Source organism: Microplitis mediator, chromosome 10 (assembly GCF_029852145.1).
Source record: "Microplitis mediator isolate UGA2020A chromosome 10, iyMicMedi2.1, whole genome shotgun sequence".
Taxonomy (NCBI): Eukaryota; Metazoa; Arthropoda; class Insecta; order Hymenoptera; family Braconidae; genus Microplitis; species Microplitis mediator.
Window position 1 is genome coordinate 9960713 of NC_079978.1, and position 17997 is coordinate 9978709.

The 17997-nt window shown below is 34.0% G+C and overlaps 3 protein-coding genes across 9 annotated transcripts in view; 1 reads left to right on the forward strand and 2 right to left on the reverse strand.

Moving 5' to 3' along the window:
* Window positions 1-12330, reverse strand: part of LOC130675830 (trithorax group protein osa) — an 18084-nt gene extending 5754 nt beyond the window's left edge. The window contains exons 1-18 of one of the 7 annotated variants that reach the window (XM_057481703.1): window positions 11254-12330; window positions 10940-11062; window positions 10537-10746; window positions 10389-10445; window positions 5918-6050; window positions 5714-5809; window positions 5272-5597; window positions 4624-5176; window positions 4315-4496; window positions 4082-4123; window positions 3260-3448; window positions 2056-2275; window positions 1789-1965; window positions 1538-1697; window positions 1190-1448; window positions 949-1114; window positions 513-847; window positions 155-394 (exon numbers count right to left, since the gene is read on the reverse strand). In XM_057481703.1, coding sequence (XP_057337686.1) covers window positions 155-394; window positions 513-847; window positions 949-1114; window positions 1190-1448; window positions 1538-1697; window positions 1789-1965; window positions 2056-2275; window positions 3260-3448; window positions 4082-4123; window positions 4315-4496; window positions 4624-5176; window positions 5272-5597; window positions 5714-5809; window positions 5918-6050; window positions 10389-10445; window positions 10537-10746; window positions 10940-11062; window positions 11254-12051 — 4266 coding nt within the window. In that variant the 5' untranslated portion in view covers window positions 12052-12330. Of the gene's footprint in view, window positions 1-154; window positions 395-512; window positions 848-948; window positions 1115-1189; window positions 1449-1537; window positions 1698-1788; window positions 1966-2055; window positions 2276-3250; window positions 3449-4081; window positions 4124-4314; window positions 4497-4623; window positions 5177-5271; window positions 5598-5713; window positions 5810-5917; window positions 6051-6730; window positions 7284-7528; window positions 7864-8093; window positions 8253-10388; window positions 10446-10536; window positions 10747-10939; window positions 11063-11253 lie in introns of those variants that run through there. The other 6 variants (XM_057481706.1, XM_057481705.1, XM_057481702.1 and 3 more) reach the window with 6 other exon arrangements.
* A 364-nt stretch (window positions 12331-12694) lies between these two features.
* LOC130676785 (separin) lies at window positions 12695-15959 on the forward strand. Its single transcript, XM_057483292.1, has 6 exons — window positions 12695-13037; window positions 13270-13486; window positions 13553-13827; window positions 13902-14038; window positions 14115-14956; window positions 15055-15959. The coding sequence occupies exons 1-6, from the start codon at window positions 12822-12824 to the stop codon at window positions 15204-15206; spliced, it is 1839 nt and encodes a 612-aa protein (XP_057339275.1). The 5' UTR covers window positions 12695-12821; the 3' UTR covers window positions 15207-15959.
* On the reverse strand, window positions 15388-17941 carry LOC130676786 (mannose-1-phosphate guanyltransferase beta). The gene is made up of 5 exons (XM_057483293.1): window positions 17806-17941; window positions 17429-17613; window positions 16033-16588; window positions 15668-15899; window positions 15388-15556 (listed from the first exon to the last, which is right to left on the reverse strand). Exons 2-5 carry the CDS (start codon window positions 17579-17581, stop codon window positions 15388-15390), a joined length of 1110 nt encoding a protein of 369 aa, XP_057339276.1. The 5' UTR covers window positions 17582-17613; window positions 17806-17941.
* Window positions 17942-17997: the final 56 nt, after the last annotated feature.

A 17997-nucleotide genomic window follows, 5' to 3' on the forward strand; every position in this document is an offset into this window, starting at 1 on the left:
CGAAGCAATACACTGCTGTACTTTTCCTCTGATTTCAACATAGCCATACAAATATCAAAGCTAAGTTATAGAAAAACGTCAGAGGATAAATAATGGATTAATAAAATAGACAAAAAAAAAAAAATAAATAAATAAATAAAAAATAGTGACTTACTGAGCTATCGTCGAATAGAAGTATATTGAGTACATCAAGAGCCCAACAGCTCTCAGCAAGCAGTCCAGATCGCAATGCCATCATAATTCGCCAAGCTTCAACGGGTGCGACATCAGCACGCGTGAGTTTACGTCTCTTGTACAATAATGGTGTAACAGCTTCCACGCTGTCAGGTGGGAATGTCATTTCTCTTTTAGGTGTTGGCTGTTGGTTAATCATTGGATTCATACTTAATTGACTCTGAAGTTTAAAATAAATAAATATTATTTATATTTAAATTCAAATTATAGTTATTAATAAATATAAATATATATACTTATATAAAAAGAAAAAAAATAAATAAAAAAATAACACGAACCAGTAACGTAGCCCTCACCTGATGCGAGCCAGGTGATGGGTAAAGAGAAGAGGGTTGATGTGAATAACGATTGTCCCATGGTGGTGGAGCATGAGGAATAGCATTTATACTTGGCTGAGAAGATGGTCTAGCTGGTTGTTGACTAGCCCATTGTGGAGTATTGTTGGTTATACTACCAACAACAACTGGACTGACCGTATTTGCTGAAACGGTTGGAGGTTGCGTAGGTGGTGGTTGTGGCTGTTGTGGTGATTGCGGGGGAGGTTGTTGATTTGGATAAGGTACCCTGTTGTTCGTACTGCCGGGATTATACTGATTAGTTGCGCCTGGCCATCCTGTGAAAAAAAATAATAATCGTAAAATTTAATTACTAATTAGTTTTTGTACAAAATAAAAAAAAATTAAAATTAAAATAAATTATTTTAGATAAATTTACCCGGATAAGGAGGCCGCGGCTGGTTATACTGAGGATACTGCTGATCTTTGGCAAAGTCGGGATGACGTCTAGGTTGCGTTGGACCCGGAGGTGGTGGTGGCATATTTTTGTTCGTTGCTCCGCCAGCGGGGTACATTTGGCTTCCAGCAGGTGCTCCATATCCACCCTAGTAATAATTTATAGTTAAATTAAATCAATGTATGTTATATTTAAATTGACATTTAACGGTAATTATAATTACCTGCTCCTGTCTATAATAATCCTGTGGACACGAGTAAGTTGGATTGACAGGTGACTGAGAAGGTGAAGAGGTCTGACTTGTGGATGGTGGTTGTGGGGCATTAACACCATGACTTGGTGTTGAGGCGGGGTAACTGCTACCTCTGCCAACAGGAGTTGACCCAGCTGGATAACCCGTTGGTTGTTGTCCTCCACTATATCTATTATACATGTCTTGACCCCCAGCACTATTAGGTGGAATGTTCCCGCCGGGGTAGCCCCTACAATTGAATCCAATTAGTTGGTATGACACATCTCACAATAACTTGACGAGTATTGGTAAACATTAAGACATGAGATAATACTATACCTGTCAGCATCCGGCACGTACGGAGGATAATGCGAACGCGATGTGTATGGTTGATTAAACTCCCCCTGTTGACCCATCGAAGGAGCTTGTGGTCGTATATATTGGTCTTGAGGATAATTCTGATACGATCCCGCATTCTGATAATTTCCCTGTTGCATCCCTAAGTAGAATAATAATTTAAAATATTTCAAGTCAATAACTATTTTTAACTTAATAAATAAATAAATTATAGATAAATAAAAAATATAAACCTTGATGAGGTGAAGGCGCGCTGCTTTGGCTTGGTGGCCTGGGTGGCGGAGGTGTGTATTCAGATGGTGGACCACCTTGATTGCCACCCTGATAATTGCCTTGATAATTACCGTAGCCATCCATTGATGCACTACTCGATCCAGCTGCAGGGAAAGAGTCTTGGGAATTAGACGAGCCTGCGAGAAAAAGTAATGATGGTTATGCGAATGACGATTGTGTGAATGATTAATGAGACACGGGTGAATTTAACAATTTTAGTAATTTACCTGGTGATGGTACAGATGCCGTACTTTTAGCACCTTTTTTCTTTGACCCTGCTTCAACTTGATTGATAATTGGCTGTGGATCAACTCCACCACGATCAAAGAAACATTCATAAGGAAGTAGATGTTTCGTGTAGTGTTTACGCAACGTGTAAGCTGCGCTACTGCTTGCACCAATTCCAAGTAAACCTGCTATATCCTTCCATGTTTTGTTTTTCGTAACCTACGGAAAATTTATTTGAATTTTTTCATAAGTTAAACATATTTAATTAATTAATTACACAAAATCTCCAATCAAGACAATTAAAAATTGCAATCTCTAATTCATACGGATTATAATCAAAATTGCATACGACTCATCGACTCATTAAATTTTTTTTCCATATATATATATTTTTTTTTAACATCGTTTTTCCCAATTAAAACGATGAGCCAACTTTAATTCTATGGAATATTCACGTTTGTCAATACTTTAATTTTATCAATACATTTAATGTATAAAATTTATAATAATAATAATTGAAATTATTGATTTTAAATTGATATCAAAGAATTAACAAATGATTACTCCATAGAGTCAATACGGCATTATATTCTCCATGCAACATAGCTGAAGAAAATAAATGCTAGATATTATCTAAATAGATTACCGTAATCGTATTTGATATTATTATTTTCTATATCTCCTTTTCAATAATAGAATAATTCCATTTAGCACCCAGGGTTTGAGGTGTCACGGTGTTTCCAAACACCTTGAGCGACTACTTCAAGAAAAACATGTTAAGCAATTGTTTTTTCTTAACTTGTCTTGATATCAAATTTAATTTTTATCTTTTATATTTATTTAAAACATGATCAACGTTTGATCATTTTTTTTTTTTTTTTTGCGATTCAAAAAAATAAAAATTTAACAAAATGTGAAAACTAGTGATTATCATGCACAACAAACGTGCGACAAAAAAAAAAAAAAAAAAAAAACAAGCGCGTTACCAAGACATCTCTGCAAGTGACTTGCGTCAACAGAGATACCTTGGACAGTACATCGAGCAATAGAAAAAACAAAAACAAAAATAAATAAATAAAAAACCACAACAATTTACAAAAAAATTAATTGTAAAAAACAAACACAAACATAAAACACAGATTAGAAAAAAAAAAAACATTAAGACACCGAGGGCTAGATGGAACTACACTGCACCTTGCATACCTCCATGAAGCCCCCCCTTTCCTTCACGTAGAGGTAAAGACGAAATAGATCGAGGGGGTTCTTGGAGATGGTAGGACAGCTTGTTATTGGTGTTCTTTTTTCTTCCATGAATGCCACTAGTTTATCTAACCAGTTTCTTCGCTCTATCGAATCATCCATTTCATATAGCTTCGCCAAGCTGTCAGGTTTCTGCAATAGACAAACTAAGATTATTATCTAATCCACAATAAATTAAAAAATTTTCCGTCAATTAATTTTATTACAAATATAATAATTTACGATGAGATACGAAAGATCAATGAATAAATCAAAAAAAAGTGACAGACAATCACAATAAATTGTATTCATTAATAACTCATTGACCGTGTTTTTTGAGGAAAAAAATAAATATGTTGACAGGATACGTGAGATAGGAAATGCAAGAAATAATAGTGAGAGAAGTAAAACTACGTCATGCATATGATCCAAAACAACATGTAATCGATTATGCGAGGTAAAACTCACATGTATTGTCGTTAACTACTTATCGTATGCCGGTTGATTGTAATGTGAAACGAGTTTAATGTTAAAATAGAATTAAAAATAAAAGTACTGTCGTTGTTTGAAGTTTTTTTGTTATAATTGTTAAATGAATGCTTGAGGTTTATTTTTTTTTTTTTTTTTTTTTTTTCCAAACAATATTGTTTTAGTATGGTATTAATAATTGATTGTTCTGTCACAGTTAGTAAATTATGCTTTACTTAAGCTTAAATTAAAAATACTATGGCAAAACTCATGTCTATTCATATTTAATATTCATGTAAATAATAATAAAAAAATAACCTTAGATCTGTACGGGTCTTGAGGCACATGGCTGTTAAACACCTGTAAAACACGAGGACATTGAATCAACAGCTTCAATGATTTTGACATTGTTGGAAAATTAATATAGCTGATTGTTTAATTATTATTATTATTTAATTATCGTGAAAAAATATAAATGCATGCAAGAAATAATGTACTGAGAAAAAAAAAATTTTTTTTAAATTCGCGTGAAATAAAATGTAAAAACATACGGGACTGGCGGGTGTGCGAGGCCAGCTGGGACTGTTAATATCCGGGTACTCTTCATGGACAGAATTGATGCTGGCGGCTCCGGGCGATGGCACGGTGCTTTGCGGTGTTGTTGGATGACTGTGGTAGGCATTAAAAATTTCCTTACGGGTCTTTGGCGTAAACGCTGGATCCTCACCGGATGCTAAAGACACTGATATATTAGTGTATATTCATTTAAATAAATAAATACATGTATATACCTTAAAATTTAACAATAAAATTTGTCAATTTTTCAATAAATAAAAAAATAATAGCTGTTGAGATTTTACCTGCTGAAGCGTTTGACAGCGTAGATTGCTGAGAGCCCTCATCGATTGATGTGCCATCCGGGCCGGTCGTAATGACTGATGTAACGGTACCGCTCGATGTTGATGTCACGTTGATTGCTGTGGTACCTGATGCTGTAGTAGTTATCCCACTATCATTTGAAGTTTCAGCCGCGAGATCGGCCGAACTCTGACTGGTAGGCGTGGGCGCTGGCGCCGGATGTGAATTAGGAGTCGTACTTGGTGGTGGCATTGGACTACCCTCGTGGTTAAGTGGTGGTGTAGCTGCGGGTGGGTGTGGATGACCCATTGGCCCGCTTGGTGGTCCAGGTGGTGGTGGTGGCGGTGGTGGTGGACCCGGTTGATTGCCAATATGATTTGGTGAAGGTGGTGGTGGACCCATTGAACTTGTCGGTGGGCCCATATTGCCAATACTACCACCCATTCCTGATGCATTTGGAGGTACTAAACCTCCACCACTTGCTGATCCATAACTTTGAGGAGGTCCTGGACTTGGTGGCATGCCCGGTGGTACGCTATTAAATCCCATTTTATGCTAGAAAATAATTTTTATTATTGTAAATTTAATTAAAAAAATATATATATGCTTTATAGCAAGTAAAAATTTAAAAATAATCATAATAAATTTACCGGATAAGATGGATATTGCACCATATTGTTCGGTCTGGCCGGTTGATACTGATTATTAGGAGGTGGCTGTGAATTCGTTGGTGGTGGATAATTTTGAGGAAATTGCATATGAGGCCGTGGAGGAGGATAACCTCCAGGGCCTTGTGATGGATAACCACCAGATTGACCAGCACCACCTCCACCAGCAGCGTATCCCATACCACTGCCCATTGGTCCCATGCCACCTAATCCAGTAGGTCCAGGACCTGTTGGTACACCAGGACCACTACTGTTTAATTTATAGCCATGCATGTGCGGCGACGGCCCTAAAGGCTGTTGATAACCTCCTACAAACAAAAAACGAAAAAAATAGATAAGTTAAGGAAAAAAAAATGATTAAAATAACTTGATTGTAAATTATATTTTTCTTACTAGTTATTTCGAATAACTATAAAGATATTACCTTGAGTAGCCATTGGAGAGTGACTCATTCGTGCTGGGCCGCTACCATCTGACTGGCTGCTCGAGGGACGAGGAGGCATCTGAACGTTTTGTTGGCCTACAAATATTTAACATTACAGTCAATGTTCGATTATGTCATTAGCTACAATTAACATTAGAATGACATTTTTATAAATATCATAATTCTTATTTATTAGTTACGTACCAACGGCGGGGGACATTGACCGAGAACCCGTGGATCCTGTAGGTGAAGGGGTAGGCCTCATCCCCTGGGAATTTGGAGTTCCTGGGCCGGCGGGTCCATTCGAACTGTCATTACTATTTTGACCAGAGAGTTCCTATAATAAATAAAATTATAAATTTTTTTTTTTTTTTTTTTTTTTTCTGAACTATTACTAATATTTTGTTATAATATTAATTTTAAAAAATTTTTTGTCCTACTTAAAATTTTAAATGACAAATAATTATAAAATATTTTAATTAAACCAGAGTAAAATATAAAATTCATATACAAAAATAAAAGTAGCAAGTGTGTGTCTCGTGACTAATATGAAATTTTTAAGTAAACGCAATTCTACACACGTTATCTCTCACATACATCAGCTCATAAGAGCCCACATCGTCAGGTTAGGTTACGACAATCGCATTATGACCGACTCAGAGCGGCAAATAAACGATCCAATTGGAGCATACGTAAAAACACATAATCAGACACTTAAATTATTTTTTCATAATCAAGTTATAATTATTACATATGAAAATATAAAGATACATAAAAATATATTTAAAAAATCTATAATAATTTTTAAAATAAACTGTTAGATTTTATAAAGGCTCTTCGTAGAACTACAAAATGGCAACGACGTGTTGTCCTGTGCCAGAGGTACAGTCACAACCGTTGGCGCTCACTTCTATCGTCCCGATTTCATTTCAATTGCACTTTCTTTCTCTCAATTTATATTTTTATTATTTATATTTTTTTCACTCTATTCGTCTCGATAACCCCGTTGAAAATTACCTCATCGATAATCGGCGCAATGTGTCTCCTTTCTGCGGCACTAACTCATGTCGTCGTCGCTTCAATATGTAATCTTCTTTCCTTTACTATCCTCTCTCTCTTCCTCTCGCGCTCCCTCAATTCTAGCATGGCGTATACACACACTTCTCTACTACTATCGTCTCTCACTCTCTAACACACACGTATGTTCTTTGTGTTACTCCGACTTATACATTAACTTTTTTACAAACTCACTCATTTATTGCTCACACTCTACTCTATCTCTATCTCTACATATACATAACATATACAAATATATACACACACAACTTCTTGACATACTCACTAACTCATACATACTCTCTCTTTTTTACTTCTCTAGGCCTAACTCAATTGACTCTACGACGACGGCGACGACGACGACTACAACGACGACGTGGGGACACGAAAGCACTAGTTCATAACGACGATCTATATAAGCTATATAACCAACCACATCTTGACAATTATATTAAAAAAACTATATGATAAAAATGTATATACGTAAGAAAACTAAGTCACATATAAATAAGAAGACAAGTAATTGTGTGCACGCGACACTGACACAGGCCAATAATGCGCATCCTTCGTTACCTCGCCTCGTGAACGCGTGTCCTCGAATGACGCGATTCTATATATCTTGTGGAAAAACTTCTAGGTACAAAACAGAGACAGAGAAAAAAAAAATAAATAAAATAAAAAGAGACAGAGTAATAGAGAATGGGAGGAATATAAAAGGCACAGCCCACCGGTCGCGCACACGCGAAAACAAAAGTTTACCTTTATATCACTGTGTGTAACTCATATTTTGTTCTTTTTCTTTTCCTTTAAAAAATATTTTCACTAAGTTTTATTCTTGATTCACGTCGCTACGTCGACCACAACCGAGCCACGGGTGTGTTCTTCCTTGACATTCCGCTATCGTCGCAGTCACCGCCCGTTCTCTCATACAACACACACTTGTCTATATATCACTTTATTACAGTATTCACTCTTTAGTTATTACTGCTGCTGCTGCTGGTGCTGACTGGTATAACACACTCACTTCACTATGGAGCACACAATCACACAATTGAGATGAAGAATTATCCTCAGCTATTATAATATTGCTGCGGCTAAAACATTTATATATATATATATATATATATATATATATATATATATATATATCACAGAGATACTACTCTAAAGTAACAGCGGCGGCACCACCACCAGGGAGCAGCCACGCATGGTATTGCATCGATAGTTCGATATCCCAAGTGTACAGCGAACAAACATAATTATATTAACATACACTAAACCAATGGTAATTAACTTTCTGTAAAATATAAATTAAAATGCTCACTTGTCTGTTTGGTTACGTGATTTTATTACACTGTGAGATCAAGGATCGTTTGGAAAAATTTATGATGCGCAAACGTTTTTTCTTTGCTTCCTCTAGCCTTACGCTTCACTCGTCTTTTTTTATATCTCACTTTTATACATCGTATCTCGCTCTGTAAATTGCTATTTTCGTTATAACTGTCTTTCTCTTACTTACAACGAAAATCCTGCGATGGTGAGTTACAAAATTCACGGTGATCGTATGAGGGCGTTTGTGTGCTTGTGGCGCGACAAGCGCTCGTGTAGCCTCGTTCGGCCCCGTATGTTTACGTAATATCGCGGCCATATTTTAAAAAACCCGGGAAAATTTGAAAAGTAGAAATTATAATAATTTTATTTTAGTTATTAGAGCAAATAAATTTTATTGTTTAAATTTTAATTAAATATTGCAGTAGTAAAATTAATTTTTAAATAATATTAGTGTGGTAAAAATACTTTAAGTTGGAACAACAAAGTCGAAAAGTGATTGGCCAATTTTTCTATTGCCAAGTATAAAAGTTATAATGCCATGAATAAAATAAATACGTCAAGATTTAGAAGGGTGTTTTTAGCTTGTACTCAATAAAATGGATTAATTTAGAGTTAACATAACGAGAATATTTTAACTAAATAATTAATAATTATGTTAAAGTCTTGATATAAATAAAAATTATTGCAATATCGGATATCTGAAAATGATTATTAATTTATTTTTATTTTAAACTTTCAAGCAGATTATGGAATATGTTATGAAAGTATGAATTTGTTTTAGAGGTCAGGAAAAACTAAATGTTGAAAAATTAAAATAAAAAAGATTTAAAAAAAGAAGTTTAACATGACAAGGGTTCATTCTATAGAACTCGTGCTCCAAAAAATCGATGTGAAAATCATTGTTGAAACGCGCGCGCTGGCAAGAGTAGAGTGAGATAGAATTACAAGGCGGATAGGATAGAAAACGTGGTACTGAATGCGCTTGAATAATGCCGCTCTACAGGCAAGCGATTTAAAGAGTAGGGAGAGTGCGAGAGAAAAAAAGACAAAGCCAGTAAGAGTTGAAGATTGAGAGAGAAAATACTCTCCCTAAAGCAACGAAATCTGACTCCCCTTCATCCTCTACAATTTTCAGTTAGTGCGAAGCACGCACTCATGTTTTGCCGGTCTCTCATTTCATCTCTCTCACTAGTTAAACCGCCATGTCTGTTATTCCCCTGCCGGCATATCCCTTCTCCATTATACCCTCTCCTAACCGGCTTTGCCGTCGATTCGCTCATGTGCAGCGAGAAGAACGGAGGGAAGGCGCTAATATCTGGGGCTCCAGCGGCCGCGCAGCTCGCGCCCTAATCGAACTATACAAGTCCCTTACATACATATATATATATATATATGTATATATATGTATGTATGTATGTATGTATACTCCCCTCCGTCTGTTTAAACGGCATGGTTGGTATCCCACCATCATCCCTAGACCAACCACTGCGTTGCCACAATCAGCCAAGTCCTCGTCGACGTCGACGCCGTCATCACCACCTCCATAGCACTAAAACCACCTCCATTTCATCCCGTACTAATGTATATTATACCTCTTTTCATATTTACTCTCTCTCTCTCTCTCTCTCTCTCTCTCTTGCTCTCTCGAGATCTGTGTATGTACTATCCTCCACTGCAGACTTCTCACACTGACAATCGTTGTGCCGAGAGCTCTCGACGACCGCTCCCACCGATGCAGCGCCATTCGCTCTCTCGTCTAAAAATCACAATTTCTTCGTTGACTTCTTGCTGTTACTCTTCATCTTCATTTTCTGCTTTTTATTTTTCTTCTTATTCTTGCTCATCATCATCATCATCATCTTCGTTTTCCTTGCCAGCATCTCATAAGCCTTACTATCCGCTCTAATGCTCTTTTTTATCTCCATCCATTCGTTTCACTCTTTTCTCTTTGCACATCATCGTCGTCCACGCGCGAAACAACGTGCCTCAGAACGGACGTTGGAATTGAGAGGATCAGACAGTGACGTGAAGCATGAAGAAGGTTTTTGCCAGAGAATATTTTTAAGATCTTGAACTATTTCAAGTACTCCAATGTTTTTTTTTACTTATTATTATAATTTTTTATTTATTTTTCTCAACATATTAATTGAATATTCTTTTCTATAAATATCTATACATATATATATACATTTATGTGTGTATATACATAAACATATATATTTTTTTCTTTACCTATCATCGAGAAAATACAAAGTAAAAATAACTACACAACAAATAAATGACTTACCCCAGAATCAATTCCTTGAGTATTTGGAGTTGTTGATCGTTGTATATTGTGATAATTCTGTAATATAAAATATATGTACAGTTAATTTAATTTATTAATAAATACTTATTTTAAATTATAATAACATGATAAATTCGTCAATTATTACCTGCTGCTGTCCAGCCGGTTGTGGCTGCGGCGAGGCAGAAGGTGGTGGCGCAGGTGACTGCGAAAGTGTTCTTTGTGGTGATTGACTCGAAGAGTTTGCCTGATTAGGTGGTGGAGGTGGTGCATTAGGCGGTCCTGCTTGATTCCATCCACCACGTTGCTCTGGATAAAGAGTTGGAGGGTGACCTGCTTGCGCGGCATACGAGTTTATCTGCAAGTCATTCAAGAATTTTATAACAAGAAAAAAAAATCAAACAGTTGTTTTGCTTTCTACAAAACAAATTAAAGTAATTAATATAAGTAATTCGACTTTTGAAAAGTACAATTGCACCACTAGCGACGGGTGTTATCACAAAAACTTTTTAGGAATTAGTTAAGTTGGTTTTAAAGCCACATTAACTCACTTGATGGTGTCCATAAGGTGAATGAGATCGTGCTGGTGATGGATAACGTGCCGTATACGGTTGATATGGCATTGGAGTTGGTGAACTGGGACCACCAGGTCCTGGATGTAACCTCGGAGATCCCTACAGGTTGTATTAATGAATATTAATATTGTATTTAAAAAATATAAAATAAATAAACAAACAAATAATAATAATTATAAATAAAAAATGATTTAAAACATGTGTTCACATAAATAAATTTAATAACACATTGTTTTTAATTACTTATCATCAACAACAAAATGATGATGAATAAAAATAATAATGTTTACTGTTTGAGAAGGTCTCTGTCCAGGCTGTGGATAGACAGGTGGTACAACTGGTGGTCTCTGCATTGGCCAGGGTTGTTGATAAGATTCTGGTCCAATCCCTGGGTAATTAGCATGAAACCTGTGCACTGTTGTTGCTTGAAGAAGTTGATTTAGTGTAGGAGTAGGCCCAGTGGCCTGTGATATACTTTGGCCAGAAAGAAATCTTGGTTGGCCAGGAAAACCACCAGGACCAGGTCCAATATGAGCAAGCCGTGGCTCTATTTTAGAAACCGAGTAGTGATCCTCCATATCCGGATGGTGCGACCGTTCGCTCTCATTGAGCGGTGGTTTTGAATGATAATCCAATTGTTTTCCAGGATACTCGTTAGGTGGTTTACCTGGATAATCCGTAGGTTTACCAGCATACTCATCAGAATAATCTCGCGTCACGTTGGGCCCAATGTAGGGATGACCCGGGTGCCCGGGATGACCAGGTGTCTCGTGGGGTTCTGGTTTACCACTTGATTCCTGAGGATTTTGTATTACCTCCCGGGGTGACTTGACCTCACCAGTGGTATGTCCACTAATGTCCTCACGATATTGACTCATCTCGAAACCTGAGTCGCCGTCCCCGCGATTCACATACTTGAGCAGCTGGGCCGCGCCCCGGGTTACCTTATCGGCCGGCTCCTGATCCAGCTGTTGTTTTGCACTAACACTTGAACTATTACCACTAAGTTGTGCTCTTTTCTGGGTGCATTTCACAGTATCGTTCAACTTTACATCGTTTTGTTGGCTCTCCGCTTGCGTCGCAGCCATGTTCTCCCATCACGGAGCCATCATCGTCTCTCGTAAACTGGCCAATAGCGGATCCTCGTGCCCCGCGTACGATTTACGTTTCTTATTATCGAAATTCTGATTGGTTGTCGATTGAGGTACTTTATAAACACTAACAACCGCATTCTCTGTTTTAAATTTATCGAAAATGGGCCGAAACTAATACGGCCCAAAATGCTTCATTAGTTATTATCGTTTATCCAAAAAACTCACTTACGAACGTCAAAAGTAGCGTCGCACGGTGTACGCCATCTTGTGGTTGGAATACTCCTTCAACTGTTTAAATCGTCTATGATGCGAAACCTTATTACACAATTTTACAAAGCGTCGTGCGCGTCTCATCAGAATTTACTTCTACTGACATCTACTTTATATTATTTTTTATGAGTGTGAATGTAGCAGACATCAGACAAATTTAAAATTTTTAATAAATAGTGTTAATAATTAATAAAATAAAATTTTTAAAAAATTCGCATTTCAAAAATTTTGAAATCAATAAGTGCTTTCTTTATAAATATTATTTTTTAATTCTTTCCTCTATTTATTCATAATTTTAAATTTGTCTGATGTCTGCTACATTCACACTTGTTATTTTTAATTTCTTAGCCGTTATTTATCCTTCTCTATTATAATTTTTTTTTCCGTGATCTGATCATAACAAACAATCACAACACATGTCACTTTAATTTAAATTGTTAAATGTTTCCTTTCATTGTTTATTGTTATTTATTTTTTCATATTTATGTTTAAAAATGCCTTCAAGACATGATAAAATTCGTCAAGTTTTGCGTGACTTTACTCTCGACACAGAACAACATGAAAAAATATTAGAGAAAGTAATTCCAGCTGATAATTCTTATGACAAGGCTAAAGATGATTTAAATAAACATTTAAAAAGTTTGGCAATTAATACAGAGAGTGTTCAGCATGAAGCTCTCAATAAAATGATGGCTCTTTCTTTTTTTGCGGTAAGATTAAAATAATTAATTTTTTGATTGTGAATGTAGCAGACATCAGACAAATTTAAAATTATTAACAAATAGAGTAAATAATTAATAAAATTATTTAATAATTTTTTAAATTATTTATTCTTGTTATTAATAATTTAAAATTTGTCTGATGTCTGTTACATTCACACATAATTTTTTGTTGTTGTTGTATGACAATTTGATTGACAATTACAGTAATAAATTTTTTTAGGCTGGCGAAGAAGCGAAGGGAATAAATCATTTAGTACAAGCTCATGCTGTCATTCATAGGCAACAAATAAATTTTAGACATATTAAATCTAAAATACGAGATCAAGTTTTCGCGTCATCAACAAATTATGGTATAAATCCAGAGTATGTAGAGTTTGATGTTGATTGTATTGATGGGCCTAATTCATTGAAAGCCAAACTGTCAGAACTTCCTAATGGTAATTATTATTTATTTTACTGTCAACTTTAATAAATTATTTGTTTAAATATTATTTAATGTGTAGAATGGTACATGATACAAGTAACTATTCAATATGAACCACCAAAAGTATGTCAACCACCAGCAACTACTCATCCAATGCACGTAGTAATTTTACCTACTGGTGAAAATTCCTTCGAACCTTTTTGTATAACTATACCGAAACCTCCTACGAATATGTTTGATATTTGTAAAGAAATTACAGATTTATTACATAAAAATAAAACTGATTTAAGAGGCAAATACACGAATCATAATATATATTGGAAAATGAGAGCTAAACAAAATACCACCATGGAGGTATGATTTTTGTTTATTTTAAACTATTTATTTTGTACATAAAACAAATTTATGTTCTATTTATTATTTTTTAGAGTGCAGTTAAAGAAATGGAAAATAATTGGTTACGAGAATGGAGAATATTATTTATAGCAGATCCACTGGTACCTTCAGATTTAATTAAAAGTCTGCATGATATGATTGATAAATTAATAGCTGATGATTCTACTCAGTATGTTATCAATTAATATATGAATAGATTTTTATAGTTAAATTTATTTTAAATATTAAAAAAAATCATTTTTTAGTGAACGAGTGTCTCCAAAAGTTAGATGGTTGTTGAAAAAAATTACCACATGCTCTTACTGTTTATCAAAAACAGAAATAAAAAGAGCAATTAATTATATACTTGCAGATAATCAAAAACTTGCTAAAAATATTATTTTATCAATCCATGGAAGGCAAAAAGAAATTACTAAACTTCGAAATGAAAAGAGAAAGACATTAGTCCTAGTTATCGATGAACATATGGACTACCTACCCTTTGAAGCAATGAGTCTGTTAAAAAAACAACCCGTTACTCGATTTTCATGTGTTCATTTAGCTTATGCAATGTTTAAAGAACATGAAGATACGATAGAAGAAGGCTGTAAAGTTGTTGATTATCGTAAAGAATTGTGTACTTTTATTGTTAATCCGGAAAATAATTTACCAAGGATGGAAGCGCGTTTAAAACTATTTTTAAAATATTGGCTGTCAGATTGGAAAGGACTTTATAATAGAAGACCTGATCAAGGTGAATTTTCAGCAGCATTAACAGATCACAATGTCCTTATGTATAATGGTCACGGCAACGGTGTTCAATTTTTTTCTGGAGAAGAAATAGAACGTTTACGAGTCAACTCAACGGTCCTTTTGTTTGGTTGCTCTAGTGTAAGACTTGTGCCCGTTGGAGGACGTTTTCCACCTTATGGAGTGTCAAATCAATATTTAACAGCTTCTAGCCCATGTATTTTAGGAATGCTTTGGGAAGTTACGGATGGAGATACTGATAAAATGACTGCTAGTTTCATAAGTAATTGGATACCTTCTACAGCACCAAGACCTTGGTCTCATGTTGATACTGAACGATGGAATAATGGTGAACTTAGTAAGTGCATAAATAAAAAGTAATTGAAACATATATATAAAAAATTGTAACAATATAATTTACATATTTATAATTTATTAAATAATTTCTTTTATTAGAGTTTAAAGGTGTCGTACAAACATGTGAGTCTGAACAACTGCAAGAGCCAGAATTGTTGCGAGCTTTTGCTAAAGCAAAAGAAGTTTGCTCGCAATATATGACTTCAGCAGCAGCTGTTGTCAGAGGATTGCCCATTAAACTTAAGTATTAGATAGAAATATGAAAAAAAAATAATCTTTTTTTTTTATATAAAAGTGATTTGATTTATCGTAAAAATGGTATAAACGTCAGTCAAACGATTTTTGTATAAAACAAATAATCATCTTGCACAAAGGCTTGATTGTCTTTTGTAAATAATTTTTAAACCTTAAGATTTCACAAGCAATATATTGTCACATGATAATTTGTGGTTCAGGAACAGATGTAGCAATACTTTTATGTGGAAGTACTTGGCCACCATTGATATATAACTCGTCTTTGACAATAACATCCTCACCAAGTACTGTAATTCCTTCCATTCGCACCCATCGTCCGACAACACTTCTCCATCCGACGATACATCTAGTCGAACAAAGATAAAATTAATTTTAAAAAATTATATAATTTAAGATAATAATTATATTTTATGTTCATTATAAAGCAATAAAGCTTTTTAAATTAAGAAAAACTTACCCATCAAGCCAAGCATGTTCTTTCACAGTTGAAGATTTTAAAAGAGTTGAACGTTTAATACAACAACCATCAGCTAAAGTAACACCAGGTCCAATTGTAACATTGGGACCTATTCTACAGTCTTTACCAATCTTTGCTGTTGGGTCTACAAGGACATTGCCGACTACACCTTCGCCTGTGTAAAGTTTTTCTGGCGATTTTTCTCTCAGTGATGCAAGATATAAGCACATACCTAAAAAAAAAAAAAAAAAAAAAAAAAAAAAAAAAAAAAAAAACAATTGATTAAATAAAAGTCAAAGACTTTGATGTAGAATAATTTTGTACTTTTATATTTAAATATTAATAATTAATAAAATATATTATACCAGTTAAAAAGTCTTTTGGCTGTCCTACATCCATCCAAAACCCTGGTAGCTCCATCGCATACAGCTGTCCATCTTTGGCCATCTCCGGAAATACTTCTTTTTCAATACTCATAGGTCTTAATTCTATCCTATTAAGTACACTAGGATTTAGAATATAAATACCGGCATTAATTTTATTCGACACAAACTCTTGTGGTTTTTCAATGAAACTTTCTATTTTTCCATCTTCTTCATAAACAACAACTCCGTATTTGGACGGCTCTTCAACTTTAGTTACAACAATTGTTCCTTCTCTACGATGTTTTTTGTGAAATTCCAAAAGTTGTTTGAATGGAAAATCACAAATAATATCTGAATTTAATACATAAAATGGTTCGTCACTTGTCGTTAAAATCTGACGTGCCAGTGCAATTGGACCGGCTGTACCCAGAGGTTCACTTTCATGTGAAAATATCAAACTAACACCAAGTTTTTCAGCTTCTGCTGTAAGTTCTTTTTCCATCTCTTCAGCACGATATGACACAGCCAAAATAATTTCAGTAACATTCGATTCTACCTAGAGATGCAAAAAGCGTTTTATAAATAAATTTATATGCAAAAATTACTATTATCTTATTATCTATATAATTAAGAGAATAAAGAAAATTTTGTTGCGGCCATATCTATATGATAGAATCAGTTAATGTTGTCAAATTTGGTATCGTTATAAAAGTATTGACTTGAATTTGTGCCTTTTCATGGTTTGAGCTCTTTTTTATTGCCAAATTTCTAGATAAATTAATTTATCTATATTATTCGAATTACATTTAAATTACACGGGAAAAAAAACGATCGTATTTATTTTCTTCAAATAAATTAATATTTTAATTATTTTGTCACTAAATATGACTGTTTATATATAACTATTATATATAACTATTATATATATATAGATATATATATATATATATATATATATATATATATATATATATATATATATATATATATATATACATATAATTAAGAGAAAATAAGAAAAAATTAGTCTATGCCATGTCTTCTATTGTAATAAAAATTTAAAAAATTTAATTTGGTATCAGTGAAAAAAATATATTGGATGACTAATAAAACAAAATTTAACCGTGTGTAGATTTTTTTTCAAGAATCCCATGATTATAAAATCATCGAAATCAAGTTTGCGAATTCATGATGAGATTCGTCTCATTAAATTTAAATGATAATAGAAATAAACAATAGATTCTAGAGTTGATTTTACAGTAGAAATTTTAATAAACAGTTAAATTCAAATCATATTTTATAAACTTGGCAGTAATATTCGGGCAGTCACGTAGTGACTGTAGGTTGCTTGTTTATAATTATTAATATTTAGATAAAAAAATATTAAATCATTTACCAAAGCCTCAATCTGATGCATCAACATCGGTTTGTTGGCAAACTCTACAAGTGGTTTAGGTCTACTAAGAGTTAAAGGCCTCAATCGTGTTCCATATCCACCAACAAGAATTAATGCACGTAGTGTGCCCATTTTTTTTCGTTTTTCTGGCATATCTTGATGTTCAATAATTCAAAAAAACATTTCTATAAAAATAAATAAAATTAATTAACAGAAATAAATTAAACAACTACAATTACTCAATCAATATATCTTATCAGGGGTATGGTTTTAAATTATTTGAAATAATTAACATTAAAATACAATAACAAACAATAACTAATGATGAAATTTACAGGGATTGTTGAAGTACTTTAAAGTATTTTATTTGTTAATACCTGAGTTATTCGAACTGCTTTTTTTTTAAATCCTTACTATACAATAAGTAGTCTCTATAAAATTTAAAAGTTTATCTTGTGATTGTTGGCGATTGTCGCGTCAAAACTTGCCACGCACTGACACTCACACTGTAAAATTCAATTGTTAATTACCTATATTTATCATATTTATCAAAGTAGTGACTTGCCACG

Excerpts from the sequence above, each read along its gene's own strand:
- LOC130676785 (XM_057483292.1), top strand. The coding sequence starts at position 12,822 with ATGCCTTCAAGACATGATAAAATTCGTCAAGTTTTGCGTGACTTTACT. Across the intron at positions 14,039-14,114 it reads ATAGCTGATGATTCTACTCA|TGAACGAGTGTCTCCAAAAG; the intron begins GTATGTTATCAA and ends ATCATTTTTTAG. Across the intron at positions 14,957-15,054 it reads ATGGAATAATGGTGAACTTA|AGTTTAAAGGTGTCGTACAA; the intron begins GTAAGTGCATAA and ends TTCTTTTATTAG.
- LOC130676786 (XM_057483293.1), bottom strand. The coding sequence starts at position 17,581 with ATGCCAGAAAAACGAAAAAAAATGGGCACACTACGTGCATTAATTCTT. Across the intron at positions 16,589-17,428 it reads TGCATCAGATTGAGGCTTTG|GTAGAATCGAATGTTACTGA; the intron begins GTAAATGATTTA and ends TTGCATCTCTAG. Across the intron at positions 15,900-16,032 it reads GCCAAAAGACTTTTTAACTG|GTATGTGCTTATATCTTGCA; the intron begins GTATAATATATT and ends TTTTTTTTTTAG.